The following is a 17,405-nucleotide window of genomic DNA, read 5'->3' on the forward strand; positions in this document are numbered from 1 at the left end:
GCAAGGCTTGGTGCTGGGACTGCAGCTATTTACAATAAACATCAATTCAGATGAACTGGGAGGCAGTGTGAACTGTGAGGAAGAAGCTAAGATAATGCAGGTTGACTTGGACAGGTTGGGTGAGTGGGCAGATGCATGGCAGATGCAATTTAATGTGGATAAATGTGAGGTTATCCACTTTGGTAGCAAAAACACGAAGTCAGATTACTATCTAAATGGTGTCAAGTTGGGAAAAGGGGAAGTACAATGGGTTGCAGGGGGTGCCGTCCTGTGCACGGCTGCCCAGCCAGCAGCTGTCTGTCTCTTCATCTTTTTATTTTTTATTTTAGTTAGTTAAAGTGTTTTGTTTGGAGGTCTACACTTTTTTATGTGGGGGGGTGGGAAGGGGGGAAAACTACCTTTCAGGGTCCCTACCTGGTCGGAGAGGCAGCCTTTCTCCGGGCCGCAGCTTCGACCCGTCCTTGCGGCCTAACACTGGGCCTGGAGCGGCGTTTCCTGTCGGGGACTGCCCAGAACCTCGGCTTCGGCGGCGGCACAGCGCTGCAGCGCTATCGCGGAGCGGGCGATGCCTTGCCTGGGTCGCCGTACTGGAGCTCCGGTGAGCTGAGGCCGCCGGGTAAAACATCACGGAGCTGCGGGACTGTGGAACGACCAGCTGCGGGCGGCGGCGCTGAACTTAACATCAGGAGCCTGGGATCTCTAGATGAGATCGCCAGTAGTGGAGCTCCAGCCGGCGCGGCCTTGTCAGCTTCGGAAGCCGCGGCCTCCAGTGCAGAAGCGGCCGTTCCAGGGTTCCCATGCTGCTGTGAGGACTCTCCCGACGCCGGAGCACCACCACCCGATAATGGCCAGGAACATCGGGCCTCCTTAGAGGCAACTGTGGAGGCCTCAATAGGCCCGACTATGGGTGAACTGGGGTTGGGGACTGGGCTTTGTGCCTTCCCTCATGGTGGGAGCCATTGTGGGGGGATGTTCTATGTGTTTAAGATTCTCATTGGTGTTATGTCTGTATTCTTTTTTTTGTGTGCTGCAAAATGGCAAAAAGCATTTCACTTCGCTACACCTGGGTGTATGTGAATGTGACTAATAAAATACCTTTGATACATTTGATACCTTTGATCTGGGGGGTCCTTGTTCATCAGTCAAAGAAAGTAAGCATGCAGGTGCAGCCAGCAGTGAAGAAAGCGAATGGCATGTTGGCCTTTATAGCAAGAGGAGTTGAGTATATGTGCAAAGAGGTCCTTCTGCAGTTGTATAGGGCCCTTGTGAGACCACATCTGGAGTATTGTGTGCAGTTTTGATCCCCTAATTTGAGGAAGGACATTCTTGCTCTTCAGGGAGTGCAGTGTAGGTTTACAAGGCTAATTGCCAGGGTGGCAGGACTGTCATATGCTGAGAGAATGGAGCAGCTGGGTGTGTACACTCTGGAATTTAGAAGGATGAGAGGGTATCTTATTGAAACATATAAGATTATTAAGGGTTTGGACACGCTAGAGGCAGGAAACATGTTCCCGATGTTGGGGGAGTCCAGAACCAGGGGCCACAGTTTCTGAATAATGGGTAAGCCATTTTGAACGGAGACGAGGAAACACTTATTCTCACAGAGAGTTGTGAGTGTGCAATTCTCTGCCTCAGAGGGCGGCGGAGGCCAGTTCTCTGGATACTTTCAAGAGAGAGCTAGATAGCGATTCAGGGGATATGAGGAGAAGGCAGGAATGGGTTACTGATTGGGGACGATCAGCCATGATCACATTGAATGGCGGTGCTGGCTCGAAGAGCCGAATGGCCTACTCCTGCACCTATTGTCTATTGAAATATGAGATGCTGTTCTTCCAATTTGCACTGGACCTCACTCTGACAGTGGAGCAGGCCCAGGACAGAAAGGTCAGTATGGGAATGGAAGGGGAAGGTTAGTTTAGCACCCAGGAGATCAGGTAGGTTTAGGCAAACTGAACAGAGGTGTTCAGCAAAACGATCGCTGAGCCTGCGCTTGGTCTTGCCGAAATATATGGGAGTGCACACGTGGAACAGCAGATACGGTAGATGAAGTTGGAGGAAGTGTAAGTGAACCTTTGCCTCACCTGAAAAGACTGTTGGAGTCATTGGACGGAGTTGAGGAAGGAGGTATGGGGACAGTTGTTGCATCTGCTGCGGTTGCAGGGGAAGTTACCTGGAGAGGGGGTGGTTTGGGAGGGATGGGAAGAGTTTACTAGGGAGTTGCAAAGGGAACAGGTCAAGCATAAAGGGGTGGAGATGGGAAGATGTGGATAGTGGTGGGATCCCATTGGAGGTGGTGAAAATGTCGGAGGATTATGTGCTGCGTACGAAGGCTGATGGGGTGAAAGGTTCGGGGGACTCTGTCCCTGTTGCAACTGGGGGAGAGGGGTAACCCCTTCCTTAAATAATGACAGTATCTCAGATAATGTAGTCTAGTTAGCTGTGGGAGTCAGTAGATTTGTTATATACATCATTTGGTAGTCCATATCCTGTTATGGAGGCAAAGAGATCAAGAAAGGGGAGGGAGGTGTCAGAAATGGTCCAAGTGAATTTGAGTGCAGGAATTCCTACATCTCCTCCGCTCTGCCCTCGAAATTCTCCAACAAGGGATGGTAGAACGTATCCTGGCTTTTGCATTATGGCCTGGCAAGGCAATGTCACCGCACATGAACACAAGAACTTGCAAAGGGTGGGGGACTCAGCTTGGTTTATCACGGGCATTACCCTCCCCTCCATTGATAGCATCTATATGAGGCACTGCCTCAAAGTGGCAAAGTCTATCACCAAGAATTCCCACCATTCTGCTCATGATCTCTTCTCATTGCTACCATCAGGCAGGAGATACAGAGCCTGATACCCACACCACGAGGTTCAGCAACAACTACTATGGACTTGATTTTTTTATCATGTAATGTTTTTGTAGTAATGTCTGCTTTCTTTTAGAATGTATGCATAATATCTGTATCATTTGTTTTTGTGTGTTTATCTAAGTCTATGTGTCTGTAATGCTGGTGCAAGACTTTTCATTGTACCCGTGCACCTCGCCCTACTCATGTATATAACAGTAAACTTGAATTAAATGATGAAGTGGCCAAATTGCAATAAATTCCTCATGACCCCAGAATGAGTTTATTTTAAATGTTCAATCCATGTTGAAACTTCCCATTGGTACCTGAACAGCTCCAATAATAAAACCAAATGAGCACAATATCAACATACCTATTGATCTCCCGGTGGAAAAGATGCTTTTTGAAATAGTGACTTTATCTTCAGAATTCCTTGCCCAGTTAACCATCCCTCTCCATCCCTTCATGGGGAAATTGATATCTGTAGCTCCATTGGCTGGCCGCTTATAAATGCATATCACTGAAAAAGAAAACACATGTAATTGGTCTCTTACTTGGTAACAGATGCTGCTGGTAAATTCTGATTTGTTATCATCACACAAATATATTCAACACCATTTTCAGAATAATCCAAAATGAAAAATAGTAATTAATTGACACTGCAACTCTGAATTTCCCTCTCTTGTCAACGCAAACCTTCAACATGGATGGTCAGTTTCCATTGTGTCAAACTATTTCCTTTTTACAGCAAAACTGTAATTGTCTCACCTCTCCCAGAAATGTCAACAAAGTACTACACCTCACCATAGTGCACAGCTCATGAAGCGGGAATTTAAATGCCAGCTCTTTCATGCTGGGGTGAAAGTTTTGCCCCATGAAAAGAAGGAAAGAGAGAACTCAGACAAGAGGGAAAGAAAAAATTTAAATAATCTCCTCAAGCAAATATCTTCTGCAAAACTCAATTATGGAGGATGCATTTGTTGCATGCATTCATGTGAATGCAAGTGTGGCATTTTATTTATGTAGATTCTATTTCCCAACTATCTTCAATGTATTCTGTTCACCATTTTATAGTTCTTTGGAAGCACTTGGTTCTAAAATGTCACATAAATATATTGAACACAATACACTTACGGGTGACAAGCATGGCTGTTTGCAATAAATGAAAACAATTTAGCATTATTTGCATAAATAATTAAGACAATTAAGGCAGACACCTCAGAAATGATGTATCTGCTGTGCCATTCATATTTTCCATTATATTTTTCAATTAAGTCATTTAAGTATTTGTTGAATCATGGCCTCAGAGAGTTATGCAAAATAAATCAGTTCTTGCACAAACATCTTATTGCACACAATTTATTGAACAGGAAACACCAGTTCATGAAATTAAAATCTCTACGAACAGACAAATTTAGCACACATTGACACTGCTGGCACTATCATTGTATGTGCATCCGTGCAATCCAATTATTCAGAGTACCATTTCCTCTGGAGACACTTGCCTTGACAAACATGCCGAAATTTCCTTTGTGCACAACTTAAATATGTTAATGGATGTATTCAAGCAGTTCTACAGCTGTACTCAGCAAGAGAACAGAACATCATCTAATTGAGGGAATGAGGGAAGCAATAAAAACTGGAGAGTATGATTCTCAAAAAGATTCAGGAATTGAGAAAGTGCCACAGACCTGTCAGAATATGAGACGTACACAAAATGCTGCAGTAACAGCAAGCCAGGCAGCATCTCTGCAGAAAATGGATAGGTGGTGTTTCAAGTCAGGACCCTTATGCCTGACCCGCTAAGCTACTCCAGCATTTTGTGTCTATCCTTGGTATAAACTAGCATCTGCAGTTCTTTGTTGTTATCTTTCAGGTTTAGACATGATTCAAATTCAGACGTGTACTGGGTTCAGGACAGATGCAAGACAGGATGTCTGAAGAAGGGTCTCGATCCAAAACATCACCTATTCCTTTTCTCCAGAGATGCTGCCTGACCTGCTGAGTTACTCCAGCATTTTGTGTTTATCTTCTGGACAGATTATATCTGTAATAGATGTAATCACAAAGGTACACCTACAAGTTCCTCTACTTTCTTAGATGTTTAAGGAGATTCAATGTGTCATCAAATACTCTGACAAAACTTCTACAGGTGCATTGTAGAGAGCATCCTGATTGTTTGCAACATGACCAGGAATGGTAATTCCAGCACACAGGAATGCAAAAGGCTGTAGAGAGAAGTGGGTTCAGTGGTTTATCATGTGCACATCATGGGCATCATTGAATGAATCTATATGAGATATTGTCTCCAGGAGGGGGATCTATTATCAAGGTTTTGCATCATCCAAATAAGGCCCTCCTCTCAATGCTACTTTTAGGCAAGAGAAGCCTCAAGCAATACACCACTGGTTTCTGGAACAGTTATTTTCTGACAATGTGGATTGGTTTTTCTAATTGTGCTTTCACACGCTCTTGTTTTTATTTTGCACACTTTTCATAAGTTGATAAATTCATAAGCTATCGGAAGCAGATTTAGGCCATGGGGCCCCATCAAGTCTACTCAGCCATTCAATCATGGCTGATCTATCTTTCTCTCTGAACCTAATTTTCCTGCCTTCTCCATATAATGCCTGACACCCGTACTAATTAAGAACCTATCAATCTCCACCTTAAAAATATCAATTGACCTGACCTCCACAGCCTTCTGTGACAATGAATTCCACAGATTCACCACCCTCTGGCTAAAGAAATTCCTCCTCATTTCCTTCCTAAAGGTATGTCCTTTTATTCTGAGGCTATCACCTCTGGCCTGAGACTCTCTCACTAGTGGAAACATCCATTTATTTTACTGACATGCAGAATGAATGTGCAATTTATGCTTTTGTGTGTTGTCTTTCACTAGGTACCTGTGATGTTGTTGCAAGTAAGATTTTCATTGTACCTGTATCTCATAGTTCGTGGGCATGTGACAATAAACGCAACTTGAGTTGACTTGATTTTACATACATTTATAAGGTCACCATTAGTTTCCTTTGCTCTGTCAAAACTGTCCTAGCCTATCCTTATAACTCAAGCCTTCCAGTCCCAGCAACATCCTTGTGAATCTGTTCTGTGCCTTATCTGGTTGACAGGGAAGAAAACAACTCTTTCCTGTACCTTGGCGACCAAAACTTTAATTGCATTAGCAAATCTGGTGCTAAATAATAACACATATTCTACTAAGATTAATGGCAGAGTTTAATGAACACAAATTGGCCAATTAACTTTAATTATTTTAGATTTTAGATTAAAATAGAAAAGTTGAACCCCAAAACTTTTTGATTTTAGTCAGTTTTATGCAGAAACAAAAAAGGTAGAACCTCAAAGAGGAACCAAAAACAAACTACAGAAAGTATAGATGGAAGGAAAAGGAGGGCACTGGAACTCTGTACAGATCTGGAAGTCCAACAATCCTTCCTGATGTTGCATTTATCAGCCGTTATCTTTAACATGAACACAATGCCAAGGCAGAAAACAAAAAAATCAATCTCATGGCATATACCTTGTAAACATTTTAGAAATAAAAAATACAGCACACCTAGATTTTCAGTGACGAGATAGGAGTCCCTGAAATCATTCATTCGAAAGCCAATGACATCAATGAAATTCTCAACAGTCTGCATCACTACTTTTGAGTTTGGCCCAGTCTGCAAGATGAAAACACAATAATATTTGTATTACAGCAGTCATAAACGTAATATATAATTGCCTAGAAAATGTTGTTAAGTCAAACCATATAGCAATGGCAGCATATTACAATGCTTTCAAAATTCAGTTCCAATGGAAGACATGGATTTGGCACATTGGGCACCACCATTAGGCTTTCTAGGCAAATATTTCAAGAGAGAGCATTCTTCTAATAGTTCTATTGGGTGATAACCAGCATCCAGTTCAGAAGCAATCCCAAATGTCTTATTTAGTTTATTTTATTGTCATGTGAACTGGTACATTGAAAAGCTTTTTGTCATATACTAACAAGTCAGCAGGAAGACTATAATGATCACAATCAATCCATCCACAATATTAAGATGCAGGATAAAGGAAATAACATTTAGTGCAAGATAAAGGCTACAAAAGTCCGATTATAGATAGTCCGAGGGACTCCAATGAGGTCGATGGTAGGTCAGGACCACTCTCTAGTTGGTGATTGGATGGTTCTGTTGCCTTGCAACAGTTGGGAAGAAACTGTCCCTGAATCTGGAGATTCTTGAGCCCATCAGCTTATGGCATTCTGCAGAAGGTCACATTTGCAATTTCATTTAACATTTTATAGCAATACATATACAGAGTAATGAATTCGCCGAGAAAATGCCTTCATGTGCTACGATATAATTTCCATGAAAACTAAAATATCGATTATGAATCCTGTGCTGTTTGGGTTCTGCTGTGCATTGGACACATTGTGGATATAGGAGACCAGCAATGTGCACCTGCATTAAAAGTCATGCAAAGTCATTGAGAATACATTAAATGCCTTTATTTCCAGTTGGAGTGACCCCTGGGAAGACAGGTCATATCTTCAGAAGGTGGCTTCCATTGCAATTGGCCCAATGCAATGTCCTGACACCTTCTAAAATAAGAATTGGTTTGGCTTAGGACTTTCAACTCAGGTAAATTCTTAAAGTTATCTAGATGGCAGATCTCCTTCAGCAAACAATCATCACAATACCAACTCCAACTAACTCATGAAAAGAAAAGACACAAAGTGCTGGAGTGACTCAGCAGGTCAGGCTGTCAAAATTTAATAGGAAGGAACTGCAGATGCTGGTTTATGCCAAAGGTAGACACAAAATGCTGGAAAAACGCAGCGGGGCAGGCAGCATATCTTCAGAGACATTTTAGGTGGGACCCTTATTGCAATAGTTGGGGGGGGGGGGGGGAGAACTGGCAAAGAAAAGGCCAGACAATCAGGGCTGGCAACAGATCTTCAAACAGGATGGTTGCCTAAGAAACATGGTTTGGCTTAGGACTTTCAAGAGGGATCATTGTTGCAATTGGTTAAATGACGAGGGGGAGGAAAGAGCAGCAGGGGGGAGTGGGGAGGGGAAAACTAGTAGAAATTACTCAAAAGTACAGAAGTCAATGTTCCTACCGATGGGTAATGAGCTGCCCAAGTGAAATATGAGGTGCTGTTCCTCCAATTTGTATGTGGCCTCATTCTGGAAATGGAGGCTCCCAGGACTGAAAGGTCACTACGAGATTGACTAAGTGCTGGAGTAACTCTGCAGGTCAGGCTGATTTCTACATGTTCCAACTAACTCATGTTTGTGACATTGCCCAACCTGAACCTCGTCTACTGAGCCATCCCCAATAAGTGATCAAAGTCACCCAAATCTAGCCTATTCTGACCCCTGACCTGCTATTATTGGTCACCTCCAGGTTTATGGCCAGGAACTAACTTGCACCCTGACTAGTTTTTCAAATCCACAACTCTCCCCTTCACTCTCGGCCTCTCTTTCCTGTAATCTCCTGGGACATGGAAGTATGTGATATTCTTTGCAGCTTCCGCACTAGAGCAGCCTGTAATGGGTCTGTTTCTTCATGTGCAGAATTTCTTATCATCTAAGTTCTTGGGCGTCAAACGCTAATTATCCATGACCAAAACGATCAATGGCCTAATATGCAGTGCCCATTTATCGTGCTTCTTCAGATGCTGAAGTACTTCCAGGCCATAATATTCTTCTCATCCCATAATTTCCCTCTGTCCCTCTCATGACCAATTAATTCCATTACCTTCCGTCCATCTGCGCACGAGACTGTTGATCTATACAGGGGCATCAGTTGGTGGCCATCAGCTTTGTTTAATATGGAGGTACAACGCAGAAACAGGCCTTTTGGCGCACCGAGTCGGTGCCAACCAGCGATCACCCCATACACTAGAACTACAGTACACACTTGGGGCAATTGCCGAATTACCAAAGCCAATCAACCTACAAAACCTGTACATCTTTTAATGTGGGAGGAATCCAGTGTATCCACAGAAAACACATGTGCTCACAGGCAGAATGTACAAACTCCGTATAGTCAGGATCAACCCCGGGTCTCTGCTGCTATAAAGAAGTAACTCTACTTCTGCACCACCGTGCAGCCCTAATGCTGCTCAGAATATTATCGAACTGGCCATTATTCATGAATTAGTCTGTTCAATGCATGGTGAAAATGGATTCAGCTGCTGGGGCAATATAGCCCCAATCATTGCCTCGCCCTCACCCCTAACTGCCCACATACATACTCACTCCTCCTTCCTCTGTTTTCTCCTTCCCTCGAAAGGACAGAAATCAAGCAAAATCTCAGCCCAATGAATGCATAGATCCAACTTTTTTGTGAACTAAAGTCCAAAAACAGGTGGTGTTTGCAAAGTGCCTTGGAGTTGGTTTGCACATAGTCACTGTCCAGACTCAAATATGAGGAACGGTGACAAACAGTTTGTTGAAGGGCAAAGCTTCTGCAAGAGTTACAACCTCAGGAAAGACTGGGGCATAAAAATATATGTGAGAAAACAAATGTAAATACTTCCAATAAAATTAGAAATTAAATGTCTTCTTTATCTAAAGAACAAATAAAAGAGCAGCGTCACTGTGCATTTCTGCATTATTTCTGCTTTCTGAAATGACCACAGTGGCTCAGACAGTCTGCTCAATAATGTTTGTCTGCCGATGCATTAGATAAAGTTGTTTTTGTTACTCGATGCGCTAACTTGATTCATTATCAGGCACCACACATTGAACGGTGACTAAAGAACATAGACAGTAAAAAATCTCATTGTCATCCATTCTCTCTCGGTGCCACTTCTTCCATGATAGTTGCCATAGCAGCAGAACACTTGGCTGAATACACTCAAATCTGTGGGAACCGGTAACAAATATTTTATTTTCTGTGTCTTTACCCAACAGAGTGGAATCTGATAAGTGTGAGCACATCAATCAGTTTATTCCCACAAAAATGAACTTGTGCATTCTAACTATGCAAAAGCATTTGCCAGACAAGCATCATTCAGGATTAAATATTAAATTTAACTTTCATTTTTAAGCATGTCATAATCAGTATCTCATTAAAATCTCTGCTAGAATTCATGCTATTTTCTTTCTGACCACATAAAATCTTCAGAATCCATTTGCTTCTGCACCTCGAGTTACTTTGCTCAATATAGTCTCCAATCAAATATCTGGGATCACTTTGGTATTATTTATTTAACACATTTTCATTGTGTCATCCATGGCAACATGCATGCATCTTGGGACATGATGACTTAAGACTTTAGAGAAATTTAGACTTTAAAGATAGAGTAAAAACAGGCTCTTTGGTCTGTGTTGTCCAGCAATCACCCAGTACACTAGCGCTATCCTACACACTAGGGACAATTTACCATTTACAGAAGCCAATTAACCAACAAATGTCTTTGGAATGTGGGAGGAAACCAGAGCAGCCAGAGAAAATCCACGTGCTCAAGAGAAGAATGCATAAACTCAGTACAGGCAGCACCCGGTATCCACTCAGGATCGAACACAGGTCTCTGGTGCTTTCTCTGGTGTTGACTCCTGGGATTGCAGGACTTTCATATGAAGAAAGACTGGATAGACTTGGCTTGTACGCGCTAGAATTGAGAAGATTGTATTTATTTATTATTTATTTATTTATTATTTATTTATTTTATATTAAAGATACCTACAAAATTCTTAAGGGGTTGGACAGGCTAGATGCAGGAAGATTATTCCCGATGGTGGAGGAAGTCCAGAAAAAGGGGTCACCGCTTAAGGATAAGAGGGAAGTCTTTTAGGACTGAGATGAGAAAATCATTTTTTACACAGAGAGTGGTGAATCTGTGGAATTCTCTGCCACCGAAGGTAGTTGAGGTCAGTTCATTGGCTATATTTAAGAGGGAGTTAGATGTGGCCCTTGTGGCTAAAGGCATCAGGGGGTATGGAGAGAAGGCAGGTTCAGGATACTGAGTTGGATGATCATCCATGATCATATTGAAAGGTGGTGCAGGCTCGAAGGGCCGAATGCCCTACTCCTGCACCTATTTTTTATGTTTCTATGGCAACTCTTGGTAAAAATGCATAAACAACTACAGATACTTGTCAGGTTACAGCAGAGTACTGTGACTGAGATGTTCATAATCTAGCAGATCCATCCTGCCAACCACAGCAACTACCTTCGCACCACTGTGCCACCCCTTGATGATGTCAAATAGGGTGAAAAGAGCATTCAGCTCCAGACCACATTACAAACTTAATCCAATCATGTTCAAAAAAATTGCAAAGGGAGCATTCAGCCACATGTGGCATCAAGAAGCCTAAACATTATGTCAATGGGGTATGGGCAGGAAGAAAACTCTAATGAGCTGAAGTCCTACCTTATACAAAGGAATATAATAAAAAAGAAACTGCAGATACTGGTTTGTCCCAAAGATAGACACAAATGCTGGAGTAACTCAGCGGGTCAGGCAGCATCTCTGGTGAAAATTGAATGGTGTTGTTTCAGGTCAGGTTACCTTCTTCGGACTGATTGTAGTTTGGTGGGGGGTGGGGGGGGGTGGGGGTGGGGGGGTGAAGTTGAAGTAAGACCTCAGGCAGGGAGGTTTCCTGAAATGCCGATTGTTGGTTATCGACTTTCGCTTAGTTAATCAACTTATAGTGGAGGAATTGGGGGGAAGAGAGAAGGGAGGGGGTGGTGGTGGTGGGAGGGGGGGGGGGGGGGGGGGGGGGGGGGGGGGGGGGGAGAGATGGGAACAGGAGTGTTTGTAGAAGTTACCTAAAATTGGGCAATTCAATGTTCATACCGCGGGGCCATAATGCCTCTGTCCCACTTAGGAAACCTGAACGGAAACCTCTGGAGAGTTTGCGCAGCACCCAAGGTTTCTGTGTGGTTCCCAGAGGTTTTTTTCAGTCTTCCTAATGGTCGACAGTGGTTTCCGCTTCTTCTATGTTCTGGTGATTATTTCAAAAATTTCAAAACAGGCCGCGACTAAAAATAGGTTGCCGTTTTACAAATTGGTAATTTTTTAGTCGAAGCCGGTTGCGATGCTAGTTGAAGGTGGTTGCTGGAGGTTGCAGTTAGTGGAAGGTCTTGGTAAAAATGCATAAATGATTACAGATACTTGTCAGGTTATAGCAGTCTTGTAGGCCTTGGTAGACAGCGTAATGGGCCTGTCACACGTAGGCGATTTTTTAGGCGACTACAGGCGACTGCCGCAAAATTTTCAACATGTGGTGCCAATTTTTCTGTCGTAGGCTGTCATAGGTTGACTTAGTGTTGCTTAGGTTGTCGTAGGTGCTGTCATAAGATGTCGCCGGGTGTCATACATGAATTCCATTAAAACTAGTCCCTGGCAGTCACCTAAAGCGTCGCCTAAGTGGGACAGGCCCTTTAGTGTTAACCATTGTTTAAGTATTAATCTCGTCTGTCAATTATTTACTGGCAATGATTCATCCTGGTCTTTTCTTGCCTCCAGTTCTACCCCTGCCCAATTTGTCTGAAGGAGGATCCCAACTCGAATATCCCTTTTCTCCAGAGTTGCTTCCTGACCCGCTGAATTACTTCAACATTTTGTGTCTATCTCTCAGACTGAGGAAGTTGATTTTTGTTATTGGAAGCTAATTATCTAAGTTTGAGATCAACACTCCAGGATTTTCTATATCTCTGATACCAAATGCAGAATCTATATGTCCGAGCTCAAATGCAGAATCCAAAAGCAAATTATTTTTTGTACATAACCTTTATATGTCTGTTCAACAGCTTTGTACGAACCAGGAAAATCAATTTCTGTTTTCAACTTTAACTCTATAACTGTAAATTTAATAACCCAATCACAACACAGTTGTTAACCAAATAAACTGTATGCAGTCAATTCAGTGAATAAATATGATTATTCAACAGTTTATTTGATTCAACATTTGACTTTCTGCATTTAATTCTTACCAGCTGGGCTTCTTTCCACTTTGGTTTATTTTCTTCTGATAATAAATTGCTCACTATTTGAACAAAATTCTGTAAAACAAGTAACAAATGTTAATAGAATGAAGAATGTAACATTAATGATAACATGTGCAAAATAGACATTTGCTGGCAAATGCAGTCAGTTCTACACCATTGAAATTATTTGTGAGTACGAGCCATCAATTTCTTATGTCCAATCTCAGTTAGCATTCAAATGTCAAGCTGAATTTAGCTTAAAGGTCTCTCAATAATTCCCCCACAATGTATCTCAAACACGAGTAAGAGGAGTACAATAATGGATTTAAGTTTCAAGCACAATAGCCACCCTTGTGGAATTTAATAGATTATAAATATCAATAGAAAGTTCAACAGTCCAAACTAAAGGAGCATTTGTATCATAAACCCACAAATAACTGGGCCCAAACTCATTTGCAAAACACATTTTATATCAAATGGTTTTGGAATTATTAGAGACAACAATGAATCGAAGCACCATCATCTCAACTCGCAGGGCAGAGTCCTTTAGTCCACTGGCTGTTGAACAACAATAGTTACAAATAGATAAGGCTCACAAATCTCATTGGATTGCTCACCTTCCAACTGTGTCACTTCTGCTGGAAGTAACCCTTTTGGCTTAGGACTGCTTTGTAAACCGGTATTCAAGATATATATATATATTTTAACATATAAGGGGAAGATGAATTGATACTGAACCTCTCCACCATTCAATAAGGTTACGATTGATACTATGCTTTACGTCCATTTACCGATCTGAACACCATATAAGATTCATCCGGTCATCTCTGAGTGCACTAAGAGACTGAGTATCCATAGTTCTCGGAGGTAGTAAATTATAAAGATTTATCACCTCCACATAAAAAATTAGAGCTGGATTATGTACTTGATAGGCTGAAGATCAGAATATGTGAACAAACTTCTATTCCATGCCTTTTCCATCAATCAACTCTGACATTTTACGAACCTGGATATCTCCAGAGACGGGAGTGTAATAAGTCCGACGGAAGATTTCTGTCATGTTCTTCAAGATGTCAATTAAGGCTAAGATGTCTCCACTGTAGCTGGTTCCTCCATCGGAAGTGTCTGCCAGTTTTCTTATAATTCCTGATATCCCATCTCCTATTAACCCTCGCTGGGCCTTAGACAAGTGTTCCCTGGTCTGCCAATCAAAGAAACATTTTGAGCAATGCATAAGATTTGAGCAGATTTTTAGATATATGACAGCTTCTTAGATATATCACTTTTTTGTAACCAACATACACTTTTATTTTAAATTCATTAATAAACTCTGCAGGTAATATCTATGATAATGTCAAGGAGGAATATTGAACAACAACAGGAAACAATTGAATTAAATTGCAGTTCAGTGTTATGGATATTTTTCTTATTTACTACATTTTTTAAATCACTTAATTGGACCAAATTCACACATATTAATCTTTTTTTCAATTTCATCAAATGCAAACACAGTTATCCTATGTTATAAAAATAGAATATCAGTGGGATGTGTGTGAAATTTGTGGGCTGCCCTTGCCAAAGAAACAGATCATAGACAAGCATCTCACACCGTTGAAGTATCTCACAGTGAGGCACCAAACCTCATTACATTTAGCAATAATCCAATTAATTAGTCATTTTATTTAAATAAAGTGTTTATATCGAAGAATACAAGGTGGTTTCAAATTTAGTTGTCATCTAAACCACTGCACGTTAATGTGTTTTTCATTCTTTCCCTGTTCTTTGGAATTCTTGTGCCAAACATCTTTGCCTTGCCCCCTTTCCCCATTCCTTGGTTATATGTTCAGTAAAATCATCCTTATTTGTTGAAACAGTCTTACCAATGATTAGCTCTTCCTTTGTAAAATGTACTGCAAAATTCCCTCCTTGAAGTGAACTATTTAATTTCAAATTATTGTGGTTTGTTGGGGATAGGTTTGGGGATGAACCTCATGAAGGTAAAACTGCAAAAGTAATCTGTACAAGCAGACATTTTGGCCAAGTTTGGTTTCTGATAATTTATAGTCAGAAAACCATACAGAATGGAGACAGGTCCATGCTGAACAAGGTGCTCATCTACACTCATTTCATTTTCCTGCATTTGATCCATACCCCTTCAAATCGTTCCTACTGATGTGTCTATCCAAATATTTTTTTTTTAAATTCCTGTTACAGTCCCTGCCTCACCAACCTCCTCTGGCATTGTTCTATATGCATACCACCTTCTGCGTGAAAAAGTCATCCCTCAAGTTCCTGTTAATGATATCCTCATTCACTTTTAATCTGTGGCTTCTGGTTCTCCCCATAACCTACATGGGTTTTCTCCAGGTGCTCCGGTTTCCTCTCACACTCCAAAGATGTACACGTTTGTGGGCAAATTGGATTGGTAAAAATAGTAAATTTCCCCTGTTGTGTGTAGGATTGTGTTAGTGTGCAAAGATTGCTCGTCAGTGCAGTCTCAGTAGGATGAAGGGCCTGTTTCTTCATTGCATCTCTACCTGATGGTTTAATTGTATTTGCTGATGCACCTTATGTCGCAACTTCTCATATTTGTGGGGCAGGACTACTGAGGTGCAGTGAACTTGTATTATAACATTTTTTAATTATTACACATCATATGGCTCAGTCTATGTTTACTACATTTCTGCTAAGAAATCTGGATACCTGATGTTGTTGTTTTCAGTGCCATCCACATCAAAATTGATGCTTCCCCGAGTGAAACATGATTACACAGAACTATCAGTCATTTTCAGTGTTGGCCATGCATGTTATTCACAGACCAATCCCTATGGAACAAGGTTTTTATATCGCTATATTTGCCACTGACGATGGTGGATAGCTAGAAAATATTTCCCAGGTGGAGGTAGAGCAGATATAATGACTAAATTAAAAAGGCATTGGGACAAGTATAGAAGGATACAGGTCCAATGCAGGCAAATGGGATCAGCGTAGATGCACATCAAGATCAGAATGGACAAAGTGGGCCATGGGGCTTGTTACTGTGTGGTGCAATTCTATGATTCAACAATTCTATGATACCATTCCATAATAATGCAGTATAAGGTGACTATCACGAAAGGATCACAGCCCACTGGGAATAAAGCTCAAGCAGGATCTAATGACTGATTCTCCACAGCAAGTACATGAATAAAATGCCTTTACAAGTGTAAGGCCATCTCAGGAGTTCCGAGTCTTGAATGCTATTGAGTTTCTTTATAGTGGGCCCACAATCAGAGTGGATATTTCTGCAGTGCACATTGAGTGAGTAATACACGAGTTAGTCTTTTTTTCTAGTTCCCATCTAAAACTATACACATTGGACCCTCCATAGCCTATTCAGTATTAGTTTCTGGGTTTACGTTGGTTGCTAAAACAAAATTTGATTTGAAATCCTGTTATTTTCCTTATTCTCTTTCATCCTCATTATGTCCTATTCTTTTGCCTACAGGCAAACACTGACTGATTTCAAACATTGACTTGAGCCTCCGCTTCCCAACGTGCCCAGTAATTGTTGCCCTGCTGACGCGTGCTCTTAAATTCTTCTGGCTCCTGTCCATCCTTTTTCTTATCCCTGACCAATTAATTTTTATTTCCACCATCCCAATGTGTTGTCCAGGCATCAAGTAAGATGCCATTGGAGATGCAAACAGTGACAAATGCTGTCAAAGTATACAGTGGAATAAAGATCAGCTGTAGAAATGGGCAGATGGAGTTTAATCCAAGTAAGTGTGAGGTGTTGCACTGTGAGATTGAAGGAAAGGGGAAAGTATACAGTAGTGCCAAGATGTTGGAACAGAATTGATGTACACAGGGATCTGATTTTGGTTAGCTCCGTGAATGTGGCAATGCTAATAAATATATTGATAAAGGCAGCGTATATATGCTTGATGTATTCAAGAGAGAGTTGGATAGATGTATTCAATAGAGAGCTGGATATAACTGTTAGGGCTAACGGAATCATTGAATATGGGAGAAATCAGGAATGGGGTACTGATTCTGGATGTTCAGCCATGATCATATTGAATGGTGGTGCTTGCTCGAAGGGTCGAATGGCCTACTTGTGCACCTATTTTCTATGTTTCTGTGGATGGTATGCTTGCCTTCATATGTTAGGGCATTGAGTAATTGAAACAAGACATCATGTTGCAGTTCATAGCACTTTTGGAGTATTGTTACATTTCTGCTCAGCCCATTACAGGAGGGATGTAGAGGCTTTGGAGAGGGTGCAGAGTGGTTTAACGAAATGTTGTCTGGATTAGTGGGTAATAGCTATAAAGAGAGTTGGGACAAATTTGGATTGGATTGATTTCTCTGGAACGCTGGAGGCTGAGGAGACACCTGAGAGATATAATTGAGAGGCAGGTAAGATAGAACCTTTTTCCTTGGGGGGAAATTTCAAAGACTAGAGGGCCGAGCTTTAAGGTGAGAGGGAGGGACAAAGTTTAAAGATGTTCAGAGCAAGTTTTTTACTCAGATAAGTGGGTGCTTGGAAAGTGCTGCAGGGGTAGTGGTGAAGGCAGACATGATGCTAAGCATTTAACAGGCTTTGAGATAAGCACGTGGATGAAA

The 17,405-nt window shown here is 41.5% G+C and overlaps 1 protein-coding gene across 8 annotated transcripts in view; it reads right to left on the bottom strand.

The window, feature by feature from the left end:
* adgrb1a (adhesion G protein-coupled receptor B1a) overlaps positions 1-17,405 on the bottom strand; it is a 549,195-nt gene that overhangs the window by 283,598 nt on the left and 248,192 nt on the right. For all 8 annotated transcript variants that reach the window (XM_055633873.1, XM_055633875.1, XM_055633876.1 and 5 more), the window contains 4 exons: positions 13,804-13,998; positions 12,804-12,872; positions 6,421-6,529; positions 3,217-3,363 (listed from right to left, as the gene is read on the bottom strand). In XM_055633873.1, the coding sequence (XP_055489848.1) occupies positions 3,217-3,363; positions 6,421-6,529; positions 12,804-12,872; positions 13,804-13,998 (520 nt within the window). The remainder of the gene's footprint in view (positions 1-3,216; positions 3,364-6,420; positions 6,530-12,803; positions 12,873-13,803; positions 13,999-17,405) is intronic.

Source organism: Leucoraja erinacea, chromosome 4, assembly GCF_028641065.1.
Source record: "Leucoraja erinacea ecotype New England chromosome 4, Leri_hhj_1, whole genome shotgun sequence".
NCBI lineage: Eukaryota > Metazoa > Chordata > Chondrichthyes > Rajiformes > Rajidae > Leucoraja > Leucoraja erinaceus.